Source organism: Chamaea fasciata, unplaced genomic scaffold, assembly GCF_029207755.1.
Source record: "Chamaea fasciata isolate MVZ Bird 193981 ecotype frontalis unplaced genomic scaffold, bChaFas1.0.hap1 SCAF_17, whole genome shotgun sequence".
Taxonomy (NCBI): domain Eukaryota; kingdom Metazoa; phylum Chordata; class Aves; order Passeriformes; family Sylviidae; genus Chamaea; species Chamaea fasciata.
Genome location: NW_027094102.1, coordinates 4661181 through 4681455, shown reverse-complemented (window position 1 = coordinate 4681455; position 20275 = coordinate 4661181). Strand labels below are relative to the sequence as shown.

At 44.1% G+C, this 20275-nt stretch overlaps 1 protein-coding gene across 2 annotated transcripts in view; it reads right to left on the bottom strand.

Moving 5' to 3' along the window:
- CDH4 (cadherin 4) overlaps window positions 1–20275 on the bottom strand; it is a 422865-nt gene that overhangs the window by 90365 nt on the left and 312225 nt on the right. For both annotated transcript variants that reach the window (XM_066199202.1, XM_066199203.1), the window contains exon 5: window positions 5658–5813. In XM_066199202.1, coding sequence (XP_066055299.1) covers window positions 5658–5813 — 156 coding nt within the window. The remainder of the gene's footprint in view (window positions 1–5657; window positions 5814–20275) is intronic.

Below are 20275 nucleotides of genomic sequence, written 5' to 3'. Positions count from 1 at the left end.
TGAGCCCAGCACCAGCACTGGGCTAAGCTATGGGAGGCAGGGCAGTGCTGGGCACACGGGTGTCCTGACTCAGCATCTGCAGTGCCAGGAAGAGGACACTCTCTTCTCCTGCTCCTTTTTTTGGCCTGGCTTCAATGAACATTTCTATGTTCTTCCTTTTGTGCTTGTTTGCATTCATTTTCTCTGCCTGTACTCTCTGAACAACTCTCATGCGCCAACACCTCCATATCTCCCACAACATGTCCCTTCTCTGTGGTCAGTGCCAGCTGTGGCAGAGGGAGAAGGGAGTCCTGAGCCAGAGGGTTGAATTTCAACTCAATGGGAGCTCTTCCTGTTCAAATCCATTCCTTGTCAGACAATTCCTCAATAGAGACCATCCTCAGCAGAGAGCGCCAAGGAAGGAGGGACTCCAGGGGGGTCAATCTGTCTGCTGGGAAACTGGCTGGATTTCCAAGGCAGATCTATACTACATTTCCTTTCCTTAATTCATCTTCTCCCTCATTCTCTTGTCCTACTTTTGCTATTCATGAGGAATCCTCAAGCTGGACAACACATTTTGTTCTGGAGCCATCCTTCAACGGCTGAGATGGGGCTCATTTCTGCGAGGCACAGTCAGAGCCCACGTGGTGCTCTGTGGTCACCTGTGGCCAAGCCACCTCTACCACCTCTGTTTTGGTGGTAGAGTGATGGAGGGGATGAAAAGCAGATGCATGGGAGTGCTTTGTAGCACTGGGCAAGGCACAAAAGCTCCATCAGACACACACATCATTTTGGGCTGGAAAACACACCCGTGCAAGGTCACTGAGCATCACCACCAGGACACAGGTCAGACATGGGGCATGCACAAATATTCAAATGGTGGGTGGCTGAAGAGACGGTTAAGAAACATTTATAAAGTTAGTCTGAAATATTTACATTTTCCCCAAGAGGGAGAACATGACAGGAGTGAAGAAGGAATAAAATCAAATGAAATACCTTGCAAAGGATTCTGAAAAATTAATACATGTAGCCAGCTAATCTCTAGCTGATGCATCACTCTGCTGTACCAGCCCAGGAGCTGGCTCGATATCCTTTAACAAATATTGTTTAAAAGTGTGACAATTATTGCTATCATATTCAGCAGCAGCTAACACAGGTCTCTGAGGTTTTCCTACTGACAGTTTCCAGTGTAAATGTAGCTGTTGGCATACAAATGATTTGGTATCATGATTATTGATTACACTGGAGGCTGCTGGTATCTGAAAGTAGTTAGTCAAAGTCAACACAATGAATTGTGTTAAATATGAATATTACTTAGGCACTAATACTACTAATACAAATATACATTATCAATCAGTGACAGAGCCTTTAAGCAATAAGCATACAATGTCATGCCTAATTTGTGTGCTCTTAATTGTGATTAAAAGTTCAATTTAGAGCATTGTGACACAAATGGCTGGCATTATTCAACATGGTTCAAAATACTGGAATTAGCTCTTGTATCCCACAATTTGTAGTAAAATTGTTTTGTTCCTTTGCATTTAAAACTACTCCTTGTCAGTCTATTGCCCAGCTGTTCTGCTCCAGCCATTTCTGAGGGAGTATTTAATCAGCCTGATGCCGACAGCGCACACATGTGTCTGGAACTGGATTAGGACTTGCTTCAAAGTTTCCCTATAATGCATATTACTTGAGTATCATAAGCAATGATTACTTTCTGACATGTTTATGCTGATGTCTTTTGAAAACAGAGCTTGAAAAACGTCTTGGAAAACTAAGCTACCAATTTTCTATCCCTTGTACTTGCCAGGCCTAACTGCAGCTTAGTATGAAACTGGTGTCTGGATCAGAAAAGACATTCAGAGCCACTAATTCTGTCAGCAGCACAAACGGGACTTGGGGAGCGCAGCTAAATAAGGCCAAGAGAACTCATGCATATTAAATATTACTACCTGCTGAAACTCACTTGGCATGCAGTGAACATTTCAGGGGCTGACTGCAAGGGGAGATGCAGCACACGCCTGCCACAGTGAGACGGCAGAGAAATGTGGGGAATGTGCCCCATGGCCGTGTGTCCCATGGCTGTGTGTCCCTTGGCTGTGTGTCCTACAGATGTGTGTCCCATGGCTCAGTGTCCTGTGGCTGTGAGTCCCATGGTTGTTTGTCTCATGGCTGTTTGTCCCATGGCTGTGTGTCCCATGGCACTGACGACGCTGGAGTGGCTCTCAGGGCATCACTGTGCAGCTCCACACCACCACGTGGGGTTGGTTAAGTGGCTGCAGAGCCTGTTTCTCTTTTCTCTGCTCGTATTTTCAGCTGACTCTGCGTCTGGGATGTCTGTGAGGTCCCTGGAGAGTTTGTGCTCTGGTTTGAAGCACAGACAAAAACAGATGAGGCCAAAATACAGCTGAACTTGCAATCACTGGGAGTGCTAGCACACACAACACCTGGGCAGGGGCTGTGAGTCCCAGAGGCACACACATCTCTGCATACCTCAAGCTTGGAATGATCCTCCCTAAAAGTTCAAGAATGATCACAAAAACAGGGGAAGTTCTGCTGCAGAACTCCTGATATAATTAGAAAAAAATCTGTTTCACCTTAGGGAACGAGGCAGGTTTCATCAGACAAATGGCTTTGCTGAATGCAGGGAGTGTTAAAACACTAGTATTTTAAAAATGGTAGTCCTGAAGCAATACAGATAATTATGCATAAGAAAATATGTGTTGAAAATGTGGGAGTTAATGAAACAGAACTCTAGATATGTAGCCTCACAAACACTTGCAAATTATTGTTCTTTATTTTATAATTAGTTTTTAGATTACCTGGGAACAAAAGCAGCAAGGACAACACTCGAGAGTGACAGAGAAGCTGAAAAGATTGGGTTCTGTTTGGTGCTGTGGCAAACCTGAAGCTGTGTAAACGCACCCACCTTCAGCTGGAGCACAAAGCTCCATCAGACACAGAGCCCACGTCCTGCTGGGTCAGAGGGACCAGTGGTGCCTTGCAGCTCCACCGACATTCTCCACCCCAGCTGAGGAGCAAAGCTACTAATTCAAGCTAAAGGAAACTCCAGCAGATCTCAAGCAAGTTTAAAGGTAGCCAAGCTCTTCAGTTCACATCCAAGCCTACAGCTCAGCCACTGCTCTTCCAGCACTCAGTTCAAACCTGGCTCCATGTTGCCCTTCCTACCAGTTAGAGACCGGGCTCTATGAAGTGGCATAAATTCATTGACTTCTTCAAACCCTCCACTAGCCAAGATTTTGGACTTAATCTTCTTTCTGGAAACTGGCCAATTTTTTTCTGGTTTGCAGCATTGTTCATTCCTGCTGTAAGTTTCTGCTCCAGTGTTTGGGTCATTGCTTTGTGCATGGTGTATTTATAAAGGCTTTGTAAAGAGTGAATGAACAACTGATGGTTCAAGAAACCATCAATCCATTGCCACTGATGCTGAAGGATCTAAAGGTCATTTACAGACAACTTAAAATGTTCTCCATCACCTTTTACTGTCCTCCTAACAAAGATTTTCCTATCGTTCAGTATTCCTGTCTATAAGGTCTCATAACATACTTATCAGTTTTTCTCTCTATAAAATACATCTTCCTGTAACCTCTGGAGTATGAATTTGCTTATTTACATATGGATGCCACTAGTTCAAGGTGTCTGTGAGAAACAGAAAAGGCTGGAAATCCTGTGGTATGTACAAGGCAGACTCATCCCGTCACCTCTGACAGGGCAATAATTCAATTTGCTGAATTCACTGTGACTGGTAGATTCAGTTTGTTTTTGAGGGGCACAGGGTTTGTTACGATGGAGGACAAAATCTGTTTCATCTCATGTTTTTGACTGCGAGTGTCTGTTCACAGACATCACAGCGGCTCCATCAAAAGTCTTAACTTTTTTATTATTGACTACACTGTTATAATAACCTGGCACTGCTGAAACAGTATCAACAACGCTGAGATGACACACACTTTATCTCAAATATTTCTTCTCCAAAACAACCTCTCTTCATATTTTCCTAGGCACAACAAACAAAATAATTGTTCTTGTTCACAGAGGATAAAATAATTTTTCTTCAGATCTCCTTTTACCCAGGGGAAATCTCTTTTTCCACCCAACTAAAGAGGTAATCTATTTTCTTTATCCTTCCACCCCAGCCCAGAAGCTGTGTCAACATGGTTAACTGGATACCTGATAAAGCTGACAGAATGTGCATCTCCGACGGCGCAGTTCGGGCTGCGGTGTCAGTGGAAGTGACCCGTGAGCTCTGCTGACATTACAGCATCTCTGGGAAGGGCTATTACCATGCCAAGAGATGGGGCTAAGGCTGATAGCAATCCATGAAACAACCTTTCACAACCGCTCCAGGAGACAACCAGAGCGCAGATGCAGAAAATGTTTGAAATTTCGCAGGGCTATCATGCAAGGGGCAACCTTTTCTTTTAGCAGTTTGTGGGACTGGCTCTGCTGTGCAATTACACTGTGCAACAGAGGAGCTGGGATTTATATCAAAACATAGCAACCAATTACACTGTGAGCATTCTGCAGGTAGAGCATTTTATGAACTAGGATAGCATGAGGCACCATCACTTTTGAGTGTAATTAATCTTAATTAATTCCCTGATACTTAATATTAGCCTATCTGCGTATTTAAAAACCTATCTGACACACCCCCATCATACTGCCTGAACATCTCCTGGTGAATTAAAATGAAAAATGACTATAGCAATTATTGCATGTTTAGATGCAGTAATGATTCTTAAATTAGTCATTTCCCAAGACATGCTAATGTAGTGACTGGCTTCTCATGGTTTTGGGTGGTTCAGTCTACACATAAATTTGCATGGATTTAACAAGCAGTGTGAAGTTGCACCATTTTAAACAAATGACTCTGTGTCTGAAAAAGACATCAGTTTATCTCCACTTTCATATAATCTCAGAATTGTTTAGGTTGGAAAAGCCCTCTCAGATCAAGTCCAACTGTTCCCCCAGCACTGCCAAGCCCATCACTCAACCGTGTCCCCAACTGTCACATCTACGTGGCTTTTAAATCTCTCCAGGGATGGTAACCTCACCACTGCCCTGGGCAGCCTGTGCCAGGGATGGACAACCCTTTTGGTGAAGAAATTTTTCCTGATATCCAACCTAAACTCTCCTGGCACAACTTGAGGCTGTCTCTTGTTCTGTCACCTGTTACTTGGGAAAAGAGACCAACTCCATGTGAGGAAAGGAGACCAACCTCCATCCAGGTAGTCATGGAGTGATGAGGTCCCCCCTGAGCCTCCTTTTCTCCAGGCTGAGCCCCCCCAGCTCCTTCAGCTGCTCCTCTTGAACTCCCTGTCTCTACCCTTCCCCAGCTCCACTGCCCTTCCCTGGACATGTTCAATGTTCTTCTTGTCGTGAGGGTCCCAAAACTGACCCCAGATTTGAGGTGTGGCCTCACCAGTGCCCAGCACAGGGGGACAATCTCTGTCCTGGTCCTGCTGGTCACACTACTGCTGACACAGGCCAGGTGCCACTGGCCTTCCTGGCCACCTGGGCACATGCTGGCTGACGTTCAGCTGCCACCAACCAGCACTTTGCACTGGTGTGGCCGATTTAGCGTGTCCCTTCTTGAACCCAGCAGCTCTGCTTTGAGGCTGTGAGCCCAGCTGAAGCTCAGGGTGTTGGATGCTCACGTGGTAGGAAGCTCTCTCCTCCCTGTCCATGGGGCGTGTCACATACATCCTGCCGGACACGGGGTCGATGTTGAAGACCTCCATGGGCGGCTGGTCGGCTCCCACTCCAGTGATGCTGTACCTGATGTGGATCTCTTTGTCCTTATCAGAACGGATCTGCAGGAAACAACAGAGACACGGATCCATGAGTTCTGGACAGAAGCCATACAGATGTTTAAGCAGCTTTAAAGATCTGAGCCTGAAGACTGCAGAGATGTAATACCACTGTCAGTCCTGACAAGGGGGCTGAACGCCAAAGATCTGGGGAAAAGCTACGGAAAGTACATTCCATATAGTTTCAGCTATTTTGCTCCTTTTTAATTCATGAGAAATCATTGAAATTGTGACTTTTCAGCTGAGATGTGGAAGAGCCTAAAATGCACAAACCCCACTGTTTACTGAAACCCAGGTCTCCTTTAAGTGTCCAAATTTTTCAGCCATACCCAGAGTCTCCTGGCCATTAATCATTTCTGAAAACGCTGTCTGCAAGCTCCCCCATCGTATTCTCAGTCCTGGTGACTGTGCACACAGAAACTCCCATGAAATTCAAAGAACAGGGCTGTTTGCTCCTCTCTGTCCAACCCTGCTGGCTTGACAAGGCCAGGCTGGGAACGCCCAGTGGGATGTTACCATTTCATGTGATTATTTGTTGAGGAAAAACATGTTTTGGACATTGTTTTTGAAAGCCTTTCCCTCCTGCACCTTGAGAACAACACTGCAAGCCGAGTACAGCAACAGTGAGTTCCATGAACCTTGGATACAGAGCTGAGAAAAAAAAGAAGGGAGGTTAATATGTTGTCCTAGCAACCCTGACTATCTCTTTAAACACAAATTTAATTTTCTGATCAAATGCTGAAAGAAGTTCTTGCAACAGCATGACTATTCCTGAAAGAAAGTGCAAGGTACAAATAAATTACCACCCCCTGCACCATCACAAAGTGTCTTGGCACAGTAAAAAGCGATGTGCATAAATTTTTCCCTAACAGGTCTATGAATACAACGAAGTAGTGGGAAGATAATAGAGTCCTTGTGGCTGAGTGCACGTTGGCATCTCTGCTACAGCAGCTGCACCTTTGGAGGCGCCTGAGCGAACTCAGTGGGACCCTGTGTACTCCAAACAGCCTTGATTTGAGGAGAGAAGGTCATTTCCCAAGGAAGGAGGAGGCTTTGCTTGTTAGGCAAAGGAATTGAGATGGGGCTGTGGGCTGCTCCACACTCCTCCCATATGTGACCTACTGCTATTCCTTCCTCTCCTGACACAGGAGGCTGACAGCACTGAACGTGTCTGTGCAGGGCAATATCAGATCCCTGCCTCTCAGAATCTCCTCTGATACCTTTGTCCAGATCATTAACAAGTTTGTACACCGTTTTCTTTGTGTTTCCCCCACCAAACTGTCTGCTCCTGCTAATGGCTAATCACGTCAGTTATTACAGACGCGGCCAGGATTGATCTGCGCGGCACCTGCGCCGCTGGAGCTGCAGGTCAGGGAATAGACACAGCTCCATTTGTCTCCTCTCCAAAGGATTCACTGCTTGTTACACTGTTAGTATTGAGGAAAATTGATTGGACTCACACTGGTATAGTCACTTAAAAGAGGGCCTAGGGACACTGAAAGTGCCCTCATGCTGCACAGGAGGATTTGTCCAGGTAGATGTGGGGCTAGGGGGCATTTGGAAGAGAGACCCGAGTAGACAGCCACGAATCCAACTTTCATTAGCAAATCTGTGGGTGAGGAAGGGTACACTAAAATCAAGCAATGCTTGCACAACTGTGGTTTCAGTGACAGCAGCCAACTCGCCACTTTGATAGCTGAAGGCCAGCGTCCCCATTTTCACAAGGTCAGGTCTGCCCTGCCAGAGGGAAGGGCTGGAAATCGAGCTGGTGGCAATGTCTGTGCTCATGTCAGGGAGTTCAAGCTCCAACCCACTACATCCACATCTGGAGCCAGGCTTAAGGTAAGTGAAAACAGGAAGATGCTGCTGGACCTCCAGCTTTGAGCCAGGGTGGGGTTCCCACCTTACATATCAAGAAGGGTAATGTGGGACACACAACTGTGGGTCTTCATCAGTGTGTGTCTGCACAGCTCCAAACAAACTGTAATGTAAATTTTCCCTTAACAAAGGTGGAAAAACCCCACAAAAACCCAACAAAGGTATTTTGCACTCCTACCCAGCCCCAGCTGGGCTCGGCTATGCCTGTGCTTGAGCACAAACACCAAAGAGCTAAGCAGACACTCCAGGGAACCAAAATGGGAGCAGTTTTAACCCGAATCACAGAAGGAAAGAGCCTGTTAGAGTGGACATTTTTCTGCTCTATTTCCTGTTGCATATAGTACCCAGATTCCATTGTGATAGAAGCATTAGAAATGCATAGAGAGAGAGAGAAACAGGGAAAAGGAGCCTGGATTTAAATATTCAGTGCTAAAGGCACTATATTTTATTTTTGGGAAACGCAGATAAACAGAAGCTCTCGAAGAAAGCTATGTACAGTTTAATAAAGTGCACGCTATAGGATGTCCTTGCAGCACTTTTATTAGCATTAATAGGGTCTAAGCTGTCTGTATGTAAATCATTGCAGATCTAGGAGATGAAATACATCATAAGACCCACACGACTCACCCAATTAAACTGCGAGAAATCCATGAGCTAATTATACTGCATTGAGCAAAACAAAGATGGAAATACATTGCAAATATTCAGGAAAGACTTGTTATTTGCTGTTAATTGCAATCTAGCACAAGGGTTTGCCTGCTACCTATACTTAAATCCATCTCCAGTAAAAATACAAGGATGTGAAGTGTTCAGAAAAAAAATAATGTAAGAAGTAGCACTTGTCACAGAAAGTTGCAAAGACCATTGACAATGAAGCATAGCACATTCTACTACCAGGGAGATATTTATCACACACATGCTTTTTATATTGGAACATGTAATTTTAGCACTCTTAATGAGATTTAAAAAAAAAAGGAAAAAAAAAAAAGAAAGATTTTTTCAGTAATCCTGTAACATTCTGACCAAAGGTTTCATTTGCCTAATTCCCAGGGTGCAATTTAGTAAATCTTGTTGAGAAGTTAAGAACATTAACAGAACACAATGCAAGGTTTACTTCTTTTGTTGAAACAGTTCCTGGAGCAGTTTACCATAATAGCAGTAATAATAATAGTAATAATAATAATAATGATAATAGTAAAAAACAACCACCTCTCTATTCCCAAGGAGCTCACTAAATCAGGAATAAAAATTTCTGGTTGGGGGAATTTACTGGTTCAGAAGGGAGTTACTTTTTCCTTCACTTAGCCTGGAAAGTGTGAAGATGATAACAGATCCATATGATAATCATCTGACTGGAGAACATACACATGAATTTTCCTTTCATTTATCTCTCCTTTTATAATGCAGTCAAGAGGTATGCAGGGCTCTCTGGGTTACAGAACAGATGGCAGAGGGATGGTTTTCCTTAGCTGCATTTATACATTTTTTACTCGGAGAACCCTTGGAGCTTTGAGCTTCTCCAGTGCCTGGCATGATACAACTCTGCATATGATGATGTGAGCAGGATGAATGATGATGGCTGATGACTGTCATAAAAGGAATTTGCTTGCAAAGCAGCTTTTATGCTCTAAAAAACCCCTCCGGGATGGAGCTTGGAGTGGATTGATACACCGGTGAGGGAAAATGTCCCAGATCAAAAGGCAATTTATGTTGGAAGATGCAGTCCCTTGTTCCTATCCTACCTCATGAACGCAGGTAGCATTTTCCATGCAGGAACCCTCACCAAGTCCGACAGATACAAATGGACCATCTGGAAACTGTGGGATCAGCCACCAAAGCCCCAGAGGGAAGCTGCAGCAGAGCCAGGCACTGCACTGGCATTGCCATCCCTGGGCTTGGCTGTGGCCAGCAAGGACAGGGTGGCCTTGCAGCCCAGCAGTGAGTGCTTGGAGTTCAAATCATTGAGGCATCACCCAAAACTCAGCAATGTTTGCCTCTCAGAAACAGAACATCCAGAGTCTGACTCAGCCCTTGTTTTTCTCCAAAGCAATCCCAGAAACAGGAGAAATGGTGCAATTTCACAAGATGGGTATTTCCTACTGCAGGTTCTGATTCAGTAACTAAAATGTTTGAAAATGAACATTGCAACTCTTGAGACAACACAGGGCTAAGCCCTTCCAAGCTGGCTTTCTCCTCTGCAGCAGTGTCACATTTAGACAGAAAAGCAGTGTTTGTGGCACATGATTGCATCCTGCTTCTACAGGGGGGTCGTGCATCTCCATCAGGATTTACTGGGTAGCTAAACCCTTCCCACAAACTTTACTGGTGAACAGAATTCCAAGTGGTGAGCTCCTCTAAGGTACCAGATTTTATCATTGTTTTTCTTCTGTTGATCCACACCCCTGTGCCCTCAGCATTTCACTTTCTTGCTGCAGGGGTTTGAATTCCCAAGTCCTCCTCCCTTGTCCTGCCAGTGACAGGAATCACCAGAGATCCCTGCAATGCTCCCATGCCAGGAGCGGGAGTGGTACAGAGTATGGAAAGCTGCGTGGTCAGCAGATTGGATGGCACCAGTGAGACCATAAATTATCCAGTTTTTGGAGCACGACATTGACTGGAAAAAAAAAAAAAAGTGATCCAATGGAGACGTTTAGAGAGCAGTAAAGAAAATGCCTGGAGGCCCAGGAAATGGGGTGTGTAAGAAAAAGCTGAATGAACAAGGACAACTGAGTCTACAGAGGAGATGTGACCGTAACGACAGTACTCCTGTACCTAATAAACTCTATTTAGAGAATTTCATTAGGTGTCTCTGGTCTGGGTTCTGCCCAACCCTGCACTGTGCCAGGAAATGTATCTGGAAGAAGCAAAGTAGGACATTTATCCTCTGTTACATTTTTCCTTCCACGGAATGAACCAGAAAATAAATTTCCTTTGAAGTTCTTTGTCTTGCTCTAAAACATATGGAAACAAAAATGCCCTCCAAAAAACACATAGTTTACCAAATCTCCCACAGAATAGCATGCAACATTTGCACTGACATGACCTGGGGATACGTAGACTTGATTTTTTTGTTTTATAAAACACATTATAATTATTAATGAACACATAAAATAATGTAAATGATAAGCAGTAAGTGTCTTTTATTATTAAGCTCTTAGCTATTTTGCCCATTAAGAAAACCAAATTAAAATAATTGAAGATTATAATCTGTTATGCATTCAAAACGCTCCATAGAAATTCAGACAGGCAAACATATTCAAAGCCTTTAAAAGAGCACACTTAAGAGTCAGTCTAAGCATTCCAGGATTGGCTCATTAATTTTAGTGGAAATATTTTAATTCAACTACTCTTACTGTTTATTGAAATCTTTGCTAAGGACTTACTTATTTATTTTTAACTGAATTTGCAATATGTTTAGGACTCATTTGTATAAAAGTTCTTAACTCTTATTTCACAGTTGTTTTAGAAGCCAGCAAAGAGACACATCTCTAGCCCTGTATTTCCAAACAAATTACTGCATGTTGCTGAAAGAATCACATATGGTTTAAATAAAAAGATGCAAAAGTCAAGTAGAGAAAAATTAAGACAAGATTTGTAGACCCAGCCAGGTGAAGGTAAAATTTAATTTCTGTCTCCTTTTATCACACTTGTCAATGATCCCAAGCTATGTCCTAGAAGGAAATGAAAAAAAAAAAACCAAACCAACCAAAACCCAGGAGATTCTCTAAAACACTTCTGTCTTCAGAGAAAACTGTCTCTTCTGTGCCTTGCAAAGAGGATCCTTTGACATGGCAAGGGCATGTTTGTATAGATCCAGCACTTTCACTAACTCCAGCCCCGGGTTTAACAGCAGCTTGTCCTTAAGCATTCATCCACCCCTGGAGAAAATGACCATTGACTGAGCCAAGTGTCCGTGGTGGTGGCATTTACAAACGAGGTTAAGTGGGGAAAGACCTCTCCTGGTTAAGAAAGAAGGGATGGGATCACACATTTTTACTTGGGGATTTCTTTCTTTCCCCAGCTGGGACTGGTTTCATCTCACACATGATTTTCTAAAAGCTTTGTATCTGGTCTCAGTTAAAAAGAAGAGAAGCAAGTCTTTCCAGGGTGAAATCCATCCTCCTGAAGGCTTAAGTCTACATCACATTTCCTGGAAGAAGGGGTTTTTTCTTTCCACCAACAGAAAGAGAGGACCAAGGACTGCACCTAGACTAGAGACCGAATTTTCACATGGTTCAGATTCACTGCTGACAGCTTAAGTTTCTTCTTCTTTTTTAAAATACAAATCCAAATCCAAACTACAAAAGGTTCCCTTTGCCCCAACGGCTGGATCTCTCCCCATGTCAGCTTAAATCTTCCGGCTGAAATCTGTGCAAAGTGATTTCTAATGTTATTTATTTTGATGATAAGACAGAGTACAAGTAGTGCTCCAGAGGGATTAAAGCTGTCACTTAAGCCATTAATGTAACTGATGATGCAGCTTGCATTAAAGAAACGAAACTATGAGACGTTTGAACCCAAGAGAGAAGAACTTCTCCAGTGTGCCCAGCTTGTTCTGTGGTACCTGCAGAGGAAACCATTCCCACCCAGTTGTTCCCATCCAGCCATTTCCATCCAGCCCTTCTCATCCAGCATTCCCATCCAGCCACTTCCATCCAGCCATTCCCATCCAGCTCGCCTGCTCCTTACCAAGAGGATTTGCTTCCTCTGCACGCACCCTGTGAGTGCTTGGCTAAGGTGCTGCACCAAATGTGCAGCTGCTGACAGCTCCCAGCATTTCACAGGTCGTTTGGCTTCCACAGGGCTCCCTCTGTCCAAGGGCTCCTCTCCAACCCTGCTGCTCCCTTCAGGCCAATTACATCCACATGGACACACTCCTCTGGAGCCTTCCCTGTGCCCACAGGTAGCTTTGATAGTTTCCACTACTTTTATCGCTTCCAAGATTTTTTGAATTGTTTACCAGGATTTTCCTCCTCTACCTGGATGAAAATGTAACACTGAGCAGATGGAGAACAGCATATCAATCAGGCTCAATAAGGAGCTGGTAATGCAGGGGGAGAGAATTTCTGCCTGCAACTCTGGCCAGTAACTGTGTGTGACCTCATGCATAGGTACAGGATGAAATTGAACTTGTCAGACTCACGGTCTAATTCAAAACTACCATTTTTCTGCTTGGGATAAAAGCAAAATAACAACCCTTTTGCCTAGAAAACCAAATTCTATACATGATGAAACACACTACAAGCACAGAGTACCTGGTGTGTAGCAGTGCATCCAGGCCAAGGATCTGCTGCAGCTTAACTCTACTCTCCTACCTGCTGAAACAGCAAAGAACTTATGCTTTAGCTTGAGTTGTCCTGACACAAAAAGACTGAGGTCTGCAGGGCTCATGGGGCCAGTCTGCTCTGTGTAATTCTACAGCTGGTCAAAGTTTCTGAGTGGTGACTTGGCACTGCCAGAAGCTCCTGTCAGGTCTGTCTTTACCAGTGAAAAACTCAGTAAACTGCAATTTGTTGCATGGTCTTTATGATTAAATAATGAAGTAATTTTCATTACTCACTATTATTATAAAGGTCAAGAAGCCAAGGTCCCCATATCAGGAACTGGCCAATGCTAGTGGATCTTCCACACCTAACTGTACCAGGTGAAGGGAAAATTTGGCACAGTCATTTCTAAAGTAATACGTGCTTTTCTTCAGGCCTTTTGCAGCCTGAGAACTCCACTGTGGAAATGCTTCAGACTGTAGCAAGGCAAAAGAGAGGGAGGAGAGCAGCTCTGATGGGAAAAGAAGATTACAGAACACCTCCACGTGACCAACGTCTTATCACTGCCAGAACCTTGACAGCAGAAGCAACAAAACTAATTTTTACTACTCTTTCCCTTATCTCTCTTGCAAGAGAGCAGATTCTTCACTGCAGTGACTGAAGGCATCCCAGTGGAGCTGATGTGCTGCTATCAGGTGAATTTTGGCCCTGAAGAACTGAGACTGGTTCATACTGTGCAAGATGCAAGGGGCTGATATTGCCTGACTGGGATTTGAGCCAGATGCACAAACCTTCCTCTGCCGTAGAGGATGCTCCATGACAAAAGATGAGAGGAAATACCTCTGAGAGCTCAAAACACACTGTTCTTACTCCTCCGACAGAGGCAAGACAGGCAAGAGAAGATCATCCTTCAAAATCTATTTAAGAAGGGCTACCCACTGTTTCTTTGCAGAGGGTACCATCCTGCAGCACCTTCTTGCAGCTGACCCCACTGCTGCCTGTGATGGTTATGCCTAAATGAAGACAAAGTCAAGAAAAACAAACCATGGCAGTGGGAATTTGTCCGCATTTCTTTTTGAAGTGTATCTCTCCTGAAGCCTTATGTCATTACATCATGTCTGCCACAAAACAAGCCTGGAAAAGAGAATCCAGCACCTTTCTGGGTAAAACTGAGCAGGAAACTCAGCACAGAAGATAAATAAGGGTAGCAAGTATTGACCTACACAGGAGTAACCTGATCACTGTAACTAATGATTGAGGCCCTCAGCTAGTATAAATCAGTGTAGACTCAGTAGCTTCAAACAGAGGCCTGCTAATTTATTTCAGCTAAAAATCAAGCCCCATGGCACTTAAAAATTTAGCCGCACAGCAGAAGAACAAGTGAAGAATGATCTTCAGACGACCCACAGCAATTTACCACAAGCAGCATTCCTCTTGGTAGGACAGTGAGCTTGGACACAGGGAACAAGCATTCGGGGGAGAACAAACACACTGGTGTCCTCAGGAAGGAAGGTTTTCCCCGACTCAAGGGATATAATTGGGCTTAGTGTGTGTGACCTTGGCTTTTGTCGTGAGCTCTGGCTTTCCCAGAGCCATGCGCTGAACTCCCAATGGCATGATGCCTACAGATATTACTGATCATGGAGAAGTGGTGTTGTGGCATGATTGTGAGTGCTGCTCTCAGCATAAAATAAAGCTTTTGGACCTGCCTGCAAAGGGCTAACAATGGGAAACAACAATAAACCCCTCCAGTGTGTCTATTTTGGAGAACAAAATCTGCTGAGGCTCGTATTTGAGACACTACTTTGGGATGCTTGCAGAGCAGGATTTAAAGCTCTGCAGCTCTCAAAGTCTCTCTAAAAAGTTTAATTATAGGGAAAGCAAACCTATTTGTTTGTAATGTAGGGTAGATTACATGGCACAGCACATACAAAAGTTATTTCAATGGTCAGTAAAAGGAAACACCAATGTGAGGAGGCAGGGAATGAAGTTCTCTCTGTGCACTACGGGAGCAATGCTAAAAGACATCAGTGCAGGTCTAGATTTGATGATCCTGAAGGATCCTGTCCAACCTGAGATATCCTGATTCTGTGATTTATTGACCAGCGAACAAAGACAGTGTGAGATGTCTTTGTTCCTAGGACTCATCATCTTTTGTTACACAGACAAAATATTGAATCCTCTGTAACTTCCCTGATGGCCAAATTCGGCCCAAGGATGCACACACGTTTCCTTCCACAATAGCTATGCTGGACACTCAAGAGCTGTATTTTTCCTTCAGTAAACTTGTAGAGCAAGACACCGCAAGAGCTCTGTGGTCAGGAATGCCCAGTAAGGTGACAGCAACCAGGCTGTCATCAGGCTGGCGCACCCATCCCGCACGGCTGGATCCAGCCCATGCCCACACGTACACATCTGGTGTGCAGGTACACAGCTGCATGCAGCACACGGCAGCTGCAGGACACACTGCCAGGCTCCTGCCAGCACTCTCTCTCCCAGCCAGCTCTCCTGTGCCGTCCCATCACCTTCCTGCAGCCTCTGCCTACACTCAGGGTCCCCCAGCAGCTGCAGCTCCTGCACCAACACCCTGAGTTCCAAGGGTATCTTTCCCTCTGGTGTGGGTGTCCTCAACTCAAACACCCAGAATCTGTGCAGATGTGCCTTGTGCATCAGGGATGGGAGATTGCCTTCGAGGAAATTTCAAACCTGGCTGAACTCTGCTCATTTGGAATGAAATCACAGGGCTGGATTTTTTGGCAAGTTCTTCTCTTTCGTTAACTCTGTTTCTGCGTGGGTTTGATCTGAGACCCCTGCTTGCTTTGACTTCAATTGATGTTAGACTTATTCATGTGACTTATTGATGTGCTTCCCATCCATACACTTCTAATGCAAGAGGCAGACAGGCCAGCTTAAGGACATGGCGCCAAAGATTAAAAAAATAAATAAAAAAGCAGCAATTTCTGACACGTTACAGAGCCTTTTCGTGTCTTACTTCCATTTATGGCACATCCTGGTTCTGGACTTAACTCTCCAAAGCAAGTAACAGTTCTCAAAGATCACAAACACAAGTTTCTCACCCTCTAAAAAACCCCAACAACAACTGCATTCAAGTCATCAAGGATTTTAAGAGTCCAGACTGGTCTGGGATGCTTATTCTCAACTTCTCAACTCCCCTTTTAATTGCAGATACTCTGATAGACACAGGGAATTTCTTGTTTAATTTTTTTTTTTTTGCAGTATTATTAATTGATAATTTAATTTTTGATCTGGTGAATTACATGCATTAAATGAATTCACCATCAGTGAAATGACAAGTTTAGAGCAGAATAGTTTAGGTAAGCAGATTGTCAGTGCTTATGGCTGTAAGACATAATTATGTACAGCCAACTGTGTAACGCGCTTGAAAAAATTATAAGCCTAGGCACAGAAATTAAAATTATTTCAAGATGAAGTTGTACAAATACAGCTGCAAAAAAGCTGCAAAATCCTATTAATTTATACCAACTGTAGTGGGTAGTGCAGGGGGGATCCAGCCCCCACCCCCCTGCCAAAGGAAGTTTGACACCCAGTGAATAAAGGGCTGGGTGTTTAAACAGAAAACTATTTCAGCTATTCTTTATGTACTCATAAACTTGGGGCATCAGCTGCTAACTTGGTATGAAGACTCCTCAGTGTGTCAGGGCAAACATTAAATGCTAAATTACCATATGGCAGCTCAGGGTGGTTAATAATTCTACTGCATCTTGGACAACTTGAAGGTTTTCCTGAAATTGCTGTCAAATTGAATCTTTCCTTCGATCAATAAAGGAGCACAAGGAAATACACCATTCGTGGTGTTGAAAAGAACAGATTAGCAAAACACTGTAAATGCAGCTGGCAGGGACAACAAACTGCATTCTCTGAGCTAGAGATGCCCAATAACCACATCAATACTTCCAATGAGGGGATCCACATGAGGAAATGGCAGTGTCTGTTCATCACATACCTACTGCTCCGTTCTGGTTGCCACCAAAGCTCCCCTGACCCCGTGCCACCTGTGGATCTAACAGGCAGCAGGTAATTACGGGAGCAATATTTGTTCTACACTGCTGGGTCTATCAACTGCAGCCAGAGGAATGAAATAGGGAATAACTGCGAGCACGGAGAACCCGTTTGACCTGCTGCTTGTTTTCCAAGCTGTGTAATAGAGATATTTCTGGCAATGCTGAGGATCAGGACCAGCTGGGAACAGCCAAATCATGTAGGAAATGCAGAAATCTGCACATTGGGCTGATTTGGAGGGGTACTACCCACCCCAGACCGTGCTGCTTCTGCCACTTTTACTCTCAGTCAAGCACAGCTACAACAAACACATGCAACTCCAGCAAGTAAAACAGATTGGAAGAGATGTTGTTTCCTCTGTGCATTTGACAGCATGAATGACACATTTCAAGATATTCAACACTGGGAAATCACGACCGGATCTCCAGTTCAACTGTGTTTCCTATCAAAACACCTGAAACCTGAATCAAATTATTCCTAAGGTTTCCTGCACATCTTACTATGGATATGCAGAATATCTGGCCGTGGGCCACAGGATGCTGCAGCCTCTGTGTGAGTCCTGGAAAAGGTTTTTCCTTAACATCAACTGACAGCAAAGGTGTTGTACTGCAGATGGCTTTGCTGAGCAGCACCCAGCCTGCTCCTCGCTCCCATGAGCAGCCCTCCAGGAACAGGGCTGGGAAACCCTGCTCCAGTTTCTTTTTTTGAAGCACTAATGAAATCTGAGCTCTTACAACATCTCAGTGTTTTCTCCTGCTCTTTGATCTCTTCACTACATTCCCTGTCGTGTCAGATTTTATAGTTCAGTTGTGAGTCAGAAATATGTTCTCTGGGTCTTACAGACCCATCCCATCCAGCACACACACCTTCCCAAATCCTTGTTGGAGCCTGGTGACATCAGGAGTGGACCTGAAACACAGTGGTCCCCAACAACCTTTAAAACTATCAGCAGAACCCATTTCTTATAGCACATTTTTTGAGCATTTTGATTTTTGGTAATTCAGGTCACTCCATCCAATACCCCGTTGCTGATAGATTTACTTGTAGCAGCTGTTCTCAGGCTGCAGGGCCCTGAGAAAGTGATGTGAAAGTTGCTGGTTGCTGGTAGCAGGAAATTGCCTTCATAATACTTTCAATTTAAAAAAGTTGGTAATGACGCAGGGAATAGGTCCTGTGGGAACCAGGAAGGTTGAAAATAATCCACCAGCGAAAGAATTGTGAACTGCTGACTTTGGGCATTTAATTGGGATGGAATTACAGGTCATCTCCCTCCATCAATCCTGTGAACACTCCAAAGGTGATACGAGAAAGGAACAGATTATTATTATTATTATTTCATACGGTATTTTTTTTTTTGTTTGTTTCAGAGGAAATGAAAAGAAAACATTCTGCCACATACCCAAACCATGCAGCTGCTTTATAAGCCATGCCTTGCTCTGTGAGCTGGTGTAAACCAGCACAGCTTCTCAAAGTTCAGCTTTACACCCATTTCCAGTGGCTGCCAGGCTGACCCAGTATTTCTGTGGGGATTAGAGTGGGATATCGCTTCATGTTTATTTCTAGGAAAGCTCAGAGTTGGCTCTTGTGCCTTTGAGGGGCTGGAGGGATGTGGGGAAATGATGTTTTTTCAAATTTTAAATCTTCAGGGCTTTTTCTTTTTTTTTTCTTTTCAGTAAGAAGCAGGAGGAAGATTTCCTGACCCTCTGAACTATCCCTGGGTTTGAATACACTACATGGCATGCCTGTAAACACAAGAAGAAAGCTCTTGTGTGAAACTTCTTAAACTGCAGAGGATGATGGACAGCAAATGGGATGCAAGCCAAGGAACATGACAATTAGCACAGAGAAAGTTTTCAAGGTTTATTCCATCAGTCAGCACTTAAGGATGCTTTGAAGGGGAAAAAGCATCCTTTTTATATTAATCCACTACTTCTGCACTTTCCCCCTATTCCATGGATTTAGTGCTTAGCTGCTAAATATCTATATGCAGAGCTTTATTAAGAGGAGTTGGTTTACTTTTTGAGAGATTCCACATCCATTAGTTCACTGAGAGAAAAGAGCCAAAATCATTTCACCCGCTGCAACACCCAGAGTTTAAATGACGATTTACTCTTCTCCGGCTTTTAGTACTTAAAGATGTGGATGAGAAAATAGCTAGCATTTCCTGCAACAGTATTTCTGGTCATCACCTTACTAAAGAGTTGTGCTTACTTTGGCTGTGCTACTTTGGTTGTGCTACTGATGATAAAGTAATTCAGTAAAAGCAAAGGGAAAATCCCCTCTTTTCTCCCCCTTTTCTTTTCTATCTTGGCAGACTTCACATCTGAAGAGGCACCTTACTGTTCCAAGATAAAATACTTTCTTTTTTCTTTATAAAGAAAAAGTTCTCTCAAGCAAGAACTTGGGCAACAGCAGGGGACAACGCCATGCCAGTATTAATTAGCAAATTCCAAATGAATCATAGTTTGTGCTTAGCAGGGTATGGTTGCAAATGATGTGAACTTTAAAAATGTTGTGTTGAGCATACAAGTTACAGCTTACTTTATATATATATATATATATACATTTCAATAAGATTAACAAAGAAAGAGTTGCTTGGAAGGGCATCTCATTAATTTCTTCCATGGCCCTGTTCCCAGGCATTTGTGCTCTTGCCCATCTCTTTATCCAGAGGTTGACACCCACCCTTAGCTCATCCCTTTTGGTTCGAGGCCATGACTGAGGGATGGCATTTTGCCTCTAATTAAGGGGTGGTGTGTGGGGTTGTCCCCAGTGTGACCTGAATCACCTAGCAGGGGGTGCACGGTGACAGGGAACACTCGTCACCTCCGTGCCTCTTTGATCCTGAGTCCCCAGAACTCCGAGATGTGCCTCCCCTACTCAGAAGTGGTGCTCCAGCCCCTCCGTGCCAGGGCTCTCACCACAGCACAGGAGGCAGAACTGGGCAGTGGCTACATCTGGCAGCACTGATGGACCCTAATCCTAATTTCAGGATTATTCAGGGTGTGGATAAAATGGGGCATCTGGCAGTGCAAGGCTCAACAATTCTCTTTGATTTGGAAAACTCTGCATCTGTGTCAGAGCTTCAATTTCAATGCAGAGCTCTGTGGCTGTTTTTCCTCTCTTCCCCTTCAAAACTGAGTTTAAAAGAATCAGGGGTCGAGAGAAGAGACTGAAGCCCTGGTCTGGGGTAAGCAGCCATGGGAGGCTGTGAGTATTCATTCAGGGAGCTACAAGGAGAAAAAGATGCCCTTGGCAAGCTGAGAAACGTGAGATTCCCAA